This window comes from Paramisgurnus dabryanus, chromosome 2, assembly GCF_030506205.2.
Source record: "Paramisgurnus dabryanus chromosome 2, PD_genome_1.1, whole genome shotgun sequence".
Taxonomy (NCBI): domain Eukaryota; kingdom Metazoa; phylum Chordata; class Actinopteri; order Cypriniformes; family Cobitidae; genus Paramisgurnus; species Paramisgurnus dabryanus.
The window spans coordinates 56,464,362-56,475,736 of record NC_133338.1 but is presented as its reverse complement, the minus strand read 5'-3'; the positions used below and the strand labels follow the sequence as shown (position 1 = coordinate 56,475,736).

At 37.7% G+C, this 11,375-nt stretch overlaps 1 protein-coding gene across 1 annotated transcript; it reads left to right on the top strand.

Moving 5' to 3' along the window:
• The first annotated feature begins 401 nt into the window (after positions 1-401).
• Positions 402-9,251, top strand: nsun6 (NOP2/Sun RNA methyltransferase 6). The gene is made up of 12 exons (XM_065261857.1): positions 402-527; positions 1,018-1,096; positions 1,189-1,344; positions 1,426-1,520; positions 3,095-3,201; positions 3,630-3,783; positions 4,766-4,847; positions 4,990-5,109; positions 5,274-5,416; positions 8,395-8,548; positions 8,630-8,755; positions 8,842-9,251. The coding sequence occupies exons 2-12, from the start codon at positions 1,022-1,024 to the stop codon at positions 9,028-9,030; spliced, it is 1,401 nt and encodes a 466-aa protein (XP_065117929.1). The 5' UTR covers positions 402-527; positions 1,018-1,021; the 3' UTR covers positions 9,031-9,251.
• The last annotated feature ends 2,124 nt before the right edge of the window (positions 9,252-11,375 follow it).

Sequence of the window (11,375 nt, the reverse complement as noted above, 5' to 3'; positions counted from 1 at the left end):
ACACTGTCAGTCGACTCAACCTGTGTTTTGTTTATCCCATATGGCAAAAAATTAAATAAAAATAATAATAATTAAATATATTCAAAAATATACAAAAAATTGTCGTAAAAATATATTTTGAATTTTTTTTTACAAATGTATTTTTACCAAGATATTTTTGGCCATTTTTTGTATATTTTGAAATATATTTTAAAAATAAATATATTTTGAAGCATTTATATTAACATCGCATTATAAGAAAACTTTGTATGTTACAAACCTGTAAACAAAACATATTTGAGAAGGTTAAAACTAAATTTAAACTAATTTAAAGTCTAATTTCGAATCCTCCTGTCAGATCCTGCCTGTGGCGCCGCATGATGTCGAACTGCGCGTGTCACACAATCACGTGATTGATGCGCGTCATTGCAGTGGGCGGGGTCATGCTGTATACGGAAGCGCTGATCTTTAAACGCATATGTGGCCGTTTAAAGAAATAAACACGTAGGACCCGGTTAAAAACATATCAGACTTTCAACCTTTACAATGTAAGTAACTGTCTGCAGGTATCAACTACCGTAAGAATACCATGGTATTATTGAAGGACTACAGTACAAAATACTATGGTGTTCATAGGAAATATTTGAATATTTTTTCTAATGCGGTGAAAAAACAAGTGCGTTGTGTTTTAAGCAATGATAGCACACACTGTCGGTCTGTTAGTTTCTATATAATAAAATACTAGATATTACAAAAGAAGTATCGTCACGTGTTTTGGTTGACTTTGACAGCTATGTGAGAAGTAATAACATGCTCTAGCATCATTTATGTGTACTTGCTTTGATATTAGTTTTCTGTAGCTGTAACATTCAGATATTATTACTCCTGTTTATTTACCATCTGACGTCATCAGTGTACCATAGTATTGAATCTGATGTACTGCCTCTATACTGATTTTTCGTCTTGGTTTTATCACTATAGCATTGAATGATTCTGTCATTTGATATTTAATGTATTTGTGTTTTTATGATTCAACAGAGGAATGTCAGTTTTCCCTCAGCTTGCCCTAAAGCCCGAAGTGCGAGATCATCTACACAGTGTTTATACAAACCATGAGGTTTACACTTTATTCTAATACTTGTTTATGTAGTAGTATAAGATAAAGCGAGTAGTTTGTTGATATGGTTTTTTGGGGTTTTGTATCTGTAGATAGTGAGTGAGGTTAATAAAGATGAAGCCGAGCGGGCGTTCGAGGCTCTGCTGTCATGTCTCTCTCATCCACCCATGTTCACCTGTGTGAGGGCGAGCACACACCTGCATCCGCTGCGTGATATTCAACACAAACTACAACAACACATCACTCAGGTGTGTATGTGTGTGTGTACTGTGATATGTGCATTAATCTGCTGTGTGGAATTGAAACTTTAAACTTTATTCGTTTGGTAGCAGGTAAGTTCTCATGAAGGCCGTGGTTCTCCTGCAGTCCTTCATACTCACCCACATCTTCCAGATGTTCTGCTTGTTCCAGTTCATGGCCCGAGGTAAGATCTTAACTAACAACAGCTCAGATTTCTGTTGTTTTTCTCTCAAAGCAGTTTCATACTTTTAATCTTTCATGTTTAACGCCATCTATACCAGTTAAAGAGGGGGGAGTACTCTGGGTTAGAGGTATTTTCGGGTCCAAAAAATTTACCTGACCCCAAATGACTCGATAAACTTTTTACCCGAACCCGACGTGCATACATATAAAAAAAAACTGAGTATTTGACATACTCTTTATTTTTAATATAATTAGATTACAGTTGGGTTACAAAGGGGTGGAATGTTTCCGATACATTTCCATAAACTTTTTATGGGAAATTAATCTGGGGAATTTTGAAAATATTCCATATTGTAAACTTAACAGGAATTTATTTGAATTATGTGTAAATGTAGGGAAATTAAAGGAATACTCAATTTTCAAAAAAAAAAAAAAAAATCCAGATAATTTACTCACCCCCATGTCATTCAAAATGTTGATGTCTTTCTCTTCAGTTGTTTGAAAAAAAAACATTCCAGGACTTTATTGGACTTTATTTTTGGGCTGTGATGATACATCGCGTTCCCCATTAAAAAGACCTGCCTGAAATTGATTCTGAATCGCAAGGCTCCGATTCTGTGTTTCATGTACAGCTTGTGCGTGTACTACGGCTCCGTGATCAGTAAGAAGTCCTTATCAATCTATAATCACAATGAGTTTGAGTCGTTTATAATGTGAATAAAAAAAAAACACAATCTCGTCAAACACAATCATTCAAAATATTTTTATCATGATGAAAATACCTGAAACAATCTGAATAGCGATATAAATATCCCTTTAGACATCTCCTGGAATAGTGTTTTGTAATGCTGCTACTTCTGTGGCACAAAAGGCGTTTCTACACGAGAGCGCCCTCTGGCTTTTGGATGAGGCAGCATTTTACCGTAATTCATTTAAATTCACTCATTGAGAAAACGCACATTTGCACGATTAATCATCACAGGCCTACTTTTTTTTTTACAGTTTCAATGCAGTTTAAAATTGCAGTTTTCTCAGTCAGTGTATTTATCTTTTTTACAATGATATAATGTTGTTGCACACTAGCTTACACAGCACACAGACGTTTTAAACAAATGTATGGAATTTATGTAAATACATGCAAAGATGGACATTATTTTATGTGCAGGATTCAATAAATGATGATGTAATGTGCATGTTATGGAAGGATGCAAGTACATGCAGGGGGTGTGGCCTCAATGGCCTTTCAGTAAGCAGTGTGCATGTGACTGAGAAGAAATATGCAGGGTTCAACCAAATTCAACTGAAATTGCATTAAATCTTGTTGTTTTAAACTAAATTATTCAACAGTTCCCTGTTATAGGCAACTCTGTTTTAATAAACTGGGAATTTTTTTAAATTCCCAAGTTTATTCCCATTAATTCCCCTGGAAAGTTTCCAGCCTTAAAATTTCCAGAATTTTCCAACCCTAGATTATAGTAGTTTGACTTAATGTAAACTAATAATAAGGGTTGTTGTCATGTTTTACACTGTAAAGTTTACTGTAGTTGTGTGATGATAGTGTGTGTTTGTGTACAGGTGTGTTGATTCACTGGAGTCTGAGGTGATTGTCGGTGCTCAGTGTGGTAATGCTGTACTCAGAGGTGCTCATGTCTTCACTCCTGGTGTCCTGAGCGCCCCAAAATGTGAGCAGCACACATTCAGGTCACATGATGGGGAAATCGATTGATTTATTAATGTATTGTGACGCTTTCTTAAATGATTCTGGATTGATCTAGGAAAAATATCTGATCCACAGGAAATAACAATTGATACTCCAGCCAGATATTAAAATTACCCCATGATTTACGAACACATTTGGAGTTATTTTAGTAAATGTCTTGTGTTTCCAAACTTATTATGGTAGAAAAAAGTGCATCCATCCTCCACAGAAGTAATCCACACAGCTTAATCCATCCTTTATAATCTGCACAATTGTAGAAACAGAAATGAGGGTTTGTTTGCTGAAAAACTGTGCAAACAAACATAAGACATGAGTGTTTAGGATCAAGCTAATGAAATATTATTATACGCCATCTTAACAAAAACAAACACGCTGTGTTTGTGTTTTCAGTCATGAAGGCCGGTGATGTGGTGTCTGTGTTTTCTGACGTTGAGGGAAAATGCACACGAGGAGCCAAAGAGTTTCAGGGAAAGAAAGTGTTTCTGGGTAATGGAGTTTTACAGGTGGATCGCTCAGACATATTCTGCTCAGACGGACCGAACAAGTGAGTTCAAATCTCAGTATGTACATTTACATGCAGCCAAATAATCTGTTTGTAATCATATTGAGGCAAAAATACTTTGTGCACATGCCCAGTTCACATCTTATATTTACCTCTTATTTACGTATCACCTGATTCTCGTCACAGAAACATGCAATAGCAAAGCAATGACGCCACTCATTATTAACCCTCAAATGGTCCTCATTTCCTGTTAACACTTCTGGTCTTTGGGGTCTATATTACCCCATAATTAAAAGCATAATTGTATGCATTTTCAATAATACAAATAATATATCTTTTTTTTGTATACTTTTTGAGAGATTTGAAGTACTTTTGTAGCCATACATTTTGTGAATTTATGTGTATATATAGACATTAGAAAGTAAAAAATAAATAAATTAAAAATAAATATTAATTCAAATAGTAGAATTTTACAGAGCCCCTAACCAAAGTTTAGTTTCATGTGCTCACGCAAAACCTTTATGTGCAGAATTTTTTTTTAAGTTTAGTTTCGCGTGCTCGCGTGAAACTATCGCACGCGCACGTGAAACTAAACTTTAAAAAAAATTCTACACATGAAGGCTGTTTTTACACAATGCCACAGAAATTTGACTGAATGTAAGTGTGCGTGTGGGTGTGTGCGTGTTTTTGCGGATTTCAGAATTGGGATACTTTAAAACAGGTTTGCAGGTTAAAGATGTGTTTATTCATTGTTGTTATTGGGATGCGTTTGGGCTGGTTTTGATTTGGGAATCTGGCAACCCTGGCTGTGTGCTTGCACAGATGTTTGGTTTAGATGATATTGAATGTACATGTAAACAAACATTTTAATTAAATTGCAATGTTTAGGGTGCATGTAAACTGTACTGTCGTAACCTTCAATCTGATTAAATTCAGTCGGATTGACAAAATTTTGTGCATGTAAACATAGCTAATGTTATTGTTGTTTGATCCTGTTAAACATCTCTCTCTCTTTCTCTCTCAGGGGTCTGGCGATCAGAATGACAGAACCTCTCTATCAAAGTCCTTCCTTTGATGGAGTTTTAACAGAGGACGTTTTTCTGCAGGTACAAAAGCGTGAGATCAACACATGTTGTATAGCAGACATGCAGACATAAAGTCAGGAGAGGTTAACAGCCATCTGAGGTCAATGGGCTGTTTTTATTTGAAAGAAGGTTTATATAAGTTTTGCTGAATGTGTTCATGCAGAACCTGCCATCTGTGGTAGTGGGTCATGTTTTAGGACCTCGACCCGGTGAACGAATCCTGGACATGTGTGCTGCTCCTGGAGGAAAAACCACACACATCGCATCTCTTATGAGAAACCAGGTGAGTCCGTGTCCATGTGTAAATAAAAGAAGCAAATATGTCTTACTCATTCTTTATGTAACCATCATTTTTTTATTACATTTGTAAGATCAAAAGCAATGTGACCGCTGAGAAACATTAGTTACCTTCACAAAGAAAAACTTTTATCATTTTTTTCCCAACAGGGAACTATAGTGGCTTTGGAAAAGATTAAATCCAAAATGGAGAAGATCATTCAGAATGCAAAGAGTCTGAAGTTGGATTGTATAAAAGCTTACTGTTATAACAGCATACAGGCTGTGAGCTCGAACATCACACACGAGTGCACTGCAGGTAAACCTCAAATAAAATAAATGCATTTTACTGGGCTTATACAAAAAAAATATAACCTCCACATTTCTGCCTTTAATGGGTTACTCCACTTTCATAAAAAAATAATCCCGATTATTTACTCACCCCCATGTCATTCAAGATGTTTACGTCTTTCTTTGTTCAGTCGAGAAGAAATTAAGTTTATTGAGAAAAACATTCCAGAATTTTTCTCCATACAGTGGACTTTATTGGACCTCAACAATTTACAGTTTCAATGCAGCTTCAAAGGACTCCAATCGAGACATAAGGGTCTTATCTAGCAAAACCATCCTAATTTTCACCCAAAAATAAAAAATATGTACTTTTAAATCACAACTTCTCGTCTTACACTAGCCGTGTGACGCGCCAGCACGACCTCACATATTACGTAATCACATGGAAAGGTAACGCATGAAGTAAGTCAAACTATCGCTCCAGTGTGGGGAAAGAGGAGCGTTCAGACGTTGTTGTATGTGGAATAATAATAATTAAAGGTACAATTTGTAGAATCTGCACGATTAAACCAACAACGCCGTAAATGAATGATGCTCTGAAGCAGTGTGGAATAATGGGATTTGTTATCTTTAACCTTAACCTGTGATGGCCATCAATCAGACAGGAAGGAGAAATCTTGTTAGCGGATGAGGTAATCAAGTTTTATAAATGTTACGTTTAATGACTTCATTTTGTTTCATTATGTAAGGTTTCATGTAATGTTCAAAACGAAATTGTTAGTCATAGATGTTACAAACTAATCTTGTGATCTATATAATAGCAAAAGTTTTTTGTAGGGTTACGAATGAAAACAACTAACCTGTTGAGTAAAACACAAACAAGATCGGCATCTCTGCTTAGTTGAAGGTTGTCGCAAAGCTCTCTCCATCTAGATAATGCGACACCGATATTGATCCTCGACCTTCCTGTCTTCTTGTCCCAAACTCTTGTTGGGTTGTTTGGTTGGCCCTTATGCTGCATTTACACCAACCGCGGTAGAGGCGTGAAGCGCGAGTGATTTCAATGTTAAGTCAATGTGAAGACGCGTTGACGCGCGTCAGGAGGTCCCGCGGCGCGGAAGAGGCGTTTGGCGCGGCGCGGAAGACGCGTTTCCGCCTCTTTCGCTCGTGAAGCTCGGGCGAAAGGCGCGAATTGAGCGTTGTGCGCGGTACGCGCAAATGGTGCTTTTTGTACATCTTGCGGTTCACGCGAATTTGCGGCTGACGACCGAGTTGAAAAATTTGAACTTTGGCAGAATTTCGCGTCGCGTTAACCAATCAGGCGCCTGCTTGCTGCTGTGGTGGCAGCCCCGCTTGGAGTCACTCATTCAACCAAGGCTTGATATTGTCCATAAGCAGACACCCGGAGCTATACGACACAAGTTATAGGAGACAGGAATAAAAAGGACCTCGCTTGGAAGAGTGTCAGTGAGGACATTGAGCAACCTGGTAATTGTAATACACATTTCACTTTTGAGTCGTTTATTTTCCCCTATAGTAAGGTTACCAAATACAAACTGGTAACTCTCTCCATAAATGCACAATCAACATCAGTCATCTTGCAAACAGACAACCGCATAGCACTTGCCCCTCCCACAAGAAGCGGAGTTTGCCTCTGACGCGTCAAATGCTTGCTTTTTCCGCGCGTCTACTCCGCTCTACACGCGCAAATGCATCCAAATTTTTCAAGCAGCAAACCAGCACGGTAGACGCGATTTTGACGCCCAAACCGCGTTTGGTGTAAACTCAGCATTACGCTTACGGGAGCCAGCGGCAGACGGTAAAGATTAATCATAGTCCATAAATAAATCAATGCTTGAAACAAGCGAGTAGCCAGACAGACGCTATACACTAAAGTCACTTCCACATTTATCCATGACACTGTTGTCATGTGGTTTCTACGTTAGTAAAGGTGCTAACAAAGGGTAACGTGGATATTCACATCATTGACGGGCGACCACACTGCCCCGTGTCACTGTTTAGAATGGCAATTTTCTCCCGATTTACAAGTAGTTGAAAACATTAGAGATCAAAATATATAACACTGGCCTAGTGGTTTTTGGATATTTTACTGCAAATATCTTACAAATTGTACCTTTAATGTCTTTGTGTCCGTTTAATGTTTAAAATGACCCGCAAGTGTGTGTTTCACACATGTAACGCGTGACCTTTCCATGTGATTACGTAAAACATAAGGCCATGCTGTCGCATCACACGGCTAGTGCAGGACAAGAAGTTGTGGTTTAGAAGTACAGATTTTTTTTTTTGGCGAAAATGCCTATGGTTTCACTAGATAAGACCCTCACCATGGGATCATACCAGCCACGTTTGAGGCCTCAAATTCGCGTCTACCGCGTCAAGTTTGCCACTTGAACATTTTGAGTTTACTCGCTTCATTTGTGCGTGAAAGCCGTGCGTAAAATTCTTGTCATCGAGACAGTCACATGGAAATTCGCGTCATGGGAGGGCCTTCCATAGGCTTCTGCGACTCTGCTCGCTTCACTAGAGCAAGCTCCCGATTGGTTAACGTTGCACGTTTTTCCACCAAAGTTCAAATTTTTAAACTCGAACTAGACGCGCGAATGAGGAATCGCGTCTACCACGCCACGCTAAACGCCTCAAGATGCGCGTCAACGCGTCTTTACATTGACTTAACATTGTAATCACTCGTGCTTGACACCTCTACCGCGGCTGGTCTGAACACAGCATTATGTCTCGGTTGGGATCGTTTAGAGCTCTTTAAAGCTGCATTGAAACTGTAAACTGTTGAGGTCCACTAAAGTCCACTATATGGAGAAAAATCCTCAAAAAACTGAATTTCTTTTCGACTGAACAAAGAAAGACATAAACATCTTGGATGACATGGGGGTGAGTAAATTTTCTGTAAACACTCTTACAGCTCATGTTTCAGGAGATACAGCACACGATTCTACATTGTACTAATTTTGCATTTGTGTATATTTGTTGACGGTCCCCCGTTCCCTGAGGAGAGTTTTGACCGGATATTGTTAGACGCTCCCTGCAGTGGATTGGGTCAAAGACCGAACATGAGCTGCAGCTGGAGTCTAAAAGAAGTCTGTTCATATCAACCTCTACAGAGAAAACTCTTTACAACGGTAAGATAACACAACAGCATATTCATTTCATTTCTTTATGAATGTCTCTGTCAGTCACCGGTGATGTTTGTGATGTTGTAGGCGGTGCGTTTGTTAAAGAAAGGAGGTGTTTTGGTGTATAGCACCTGTACTGTGACACTTGCTGAGAATGAAGAACAGGTGGCCTGGGCTCTCAAAACTTTTCCTTGTTTAACACTGGAACCACAGGTAAACACATACTGTACACTACATGACAGATATGAGATCTACTTTGATGATAGAGATAAACCTCCAGATGTTTTGTCATTCTTTAGGTGCCTCATTTGGGGTCGGAGGGCATGCGTGGGGCAGGACTGTCACATGATCATCGAAAACTTCTACAGAGGTTTCGTCCAGAGTTATTTTGGGCTGAGAAAAGTCCCACACTTTCCTCTGAGAGTCTTCAGCATCACGCCAGCAGTGACACTATTGGGTTTTTTATCGCAAAGTTCATGAAACGATAATCGTGTTTATTGGGCTGAGCTGTTTGAGAAAAGACATGATGCATGTGGTTGTCTGTTGCCATGACACCAGTGATGATGACATCCTCCACCAGTGTTTAATATATGTTTCATGAAGACTTGCGTATTGATGTCATGAAGTATTAATGCATCAGACGGTTACACTATAAATCTTCAATTTTAACACAAAAATAAAACTTCACACGCTGCTGGAAGCCTCAAGATTTTCATGAATATTATGAAAGATGCAAACTTTTTTATGGTCTATAACAGAGGTGCCCAAACTAGGGCCAAAGTTGGCCTGCAATGACCTTTAATTTGGCTCGTCATGCCACTTGAAATAAGGAAAAAGGATAAACGTCATTGACGCGGATGTTCATATTTCTAATTAAACATTTTTCTAAAATGTAACATTTTTGTTTTATTTTTAGATTATAAACATGAACATTAAAAAATGAAATGCATACGTTTTTTACATCCGGTAAACTCTGCAATGAATAAATAGCAACAAAGTCCTTTTAAAGTAGTTTATTTTTATAGCAAGCAAAATAAACATGTAAATTACATAGGAACCCAAAACATTTGTTATTTAGGTAATATAGGTATTTGTTTAAGAGTTCAGTTACAGAACTAGTCAGTCCATTAAACAAACAGAAACAGGAAGTAAAGAAACCGTATCGCGTCACCGCACGTGCGCCTGATGAAACGGTTTATAGGCTAATAATGGAGAGGTCAAGGCAGTGGCACACAGACAAAAGGAAATTTAAAAATGATTGGCAAAATTATTTCTTTTTTACAACAGTTACCTTTGAAAAAAAACTGCATTACTTATGCATAAACAGAGTAATGTTTGCTTAATTGCTTATTTTCTCAAATAACCATAAAATCAACCATCGCGTGTAACGTTAAAAACAGGGTATCTCATTTGATCCAGAAACATTTTTAGTTATGCTGGTTAAAGGTCTCCTCACATCCTAATAGCAATCACTGTGTTAAGTTGTTTAAATGTATTTGTAGAAATTTATGTCATCTGTGGCGTAGGACCAAAAAATGTTCAAACAATCATAGATCTTATTCCGAATGGATGTTGCCTTTTCTGTCCCTCATCCGTAAGCGTTATTTGAATGCCACTGCACAGCTTTTTCACGCAGACACCATATGTCATCTGCGCTCACCTCCCGTCTGTTAATAGCATATTTTTAAATGTGACACCCTACCTTTAAGGGACCTGTTATAGTCCCTTACATTTTTAAGGGAAAATGGGACTTAAGGACTTTGTAGCAACGCAAAGCAGAACTTAAGGTAATACTTTAGCTAGCATTTAAGGGTAAATACTTATTGACAGCCTTATGATTCCCTAAGTGAACACCTAAGGGTTTTTTTGCAACCCATTTTTTAATGCGTACCCTTAACCTTATATTTAAGCAGTGTTGGTAGTAACGCATTACAAAATATATTACAGTAATATATTAGGTTTTGCTGTAATGTAGTAATATAACGCATTACTAATAAAATTTCAGTAATATTTTACTCGTTACAGTCTTAGTAACGCGCGTTACAACAATGCATTTCAAAATTAGTCTGTGTTATTTTTATTTTTTATTTTTGACCAATGCCGTTTAACTAAAAGGCTGCCTGAAGTGAAGGGGGTTGGCTGGTGTTATTACACAGTGACCTGGATCACCAGTACCAAAACAGTACAGCGCGCTCTGCTGGACAAACAAGTACTTGCATCATTCAAAAGCAAGCACAAGTGATAGCATCCAGCCAGCTCTCTCAGTCTCAGTGGGAAATCCAGATAACAAAGTGGGAAAATATATAAAAAATTACAGAAACTGGGCCTGAAGCAATGAATAATGCCATCTAAATCGGAAAATAGCACTGCAAATTCTGTAACGGGCTGCGTTCCACTGCAGTTTTAGACACGCACTCGCGAACTTCCCTAAACACTTCCCTTTGGGGAATCCCTGTCGCCATTTTGAAGTGTGTTCCACTTCGTGAAGTGAACAAGGAAAGTTTATAAATTATTCTCGTAAAAACTGCCAGTGAAGTAATATATGTATTTTGTTCAGTTTGTGTTTTGAAATTATTTATAAGTCGTCAAGTTTACTGTTTTGTGCACTGATATCTCATTTTGGATATTAAAGTTTATTGTTAAATTTAAACACATATTACATATCTTTGTCACGTCATTTAAGTGTTTGATCACCACAGTTGTGAGTGATCCTTGCAAATTTTTTTTATTTATTTATATATAGTAGGATATTCTATAAATGTACTATAATACTATAATATACACAAAGAAAATCTGCATATATAATGTTATCTGTCTTTTTTTGCTCCCTAAT

Coding starts and splice junctions, on each gene's coding strand:
- nsun6 (XM_065261857.1), top strand. CDS start 1,022: ATGTCAGTTTTCCCTCAGCTTGCCCTAAAGCCCGAAGTGCGAGATCAT. Junction 5,110..5,273: donor CATCTCTTATGAGAAACCAG/GTGAGTCCGTGT, acceptor TTTTCCCAACAG/GGAACTATAGTGGCTTTGGA. Junction 8,756..8,841: donor GTTTAACACTGGAACCACAG/GTAAACACATAC, acceptor GTCATTCTTTAG/GTGCCTCATTTGGGGTCGGA.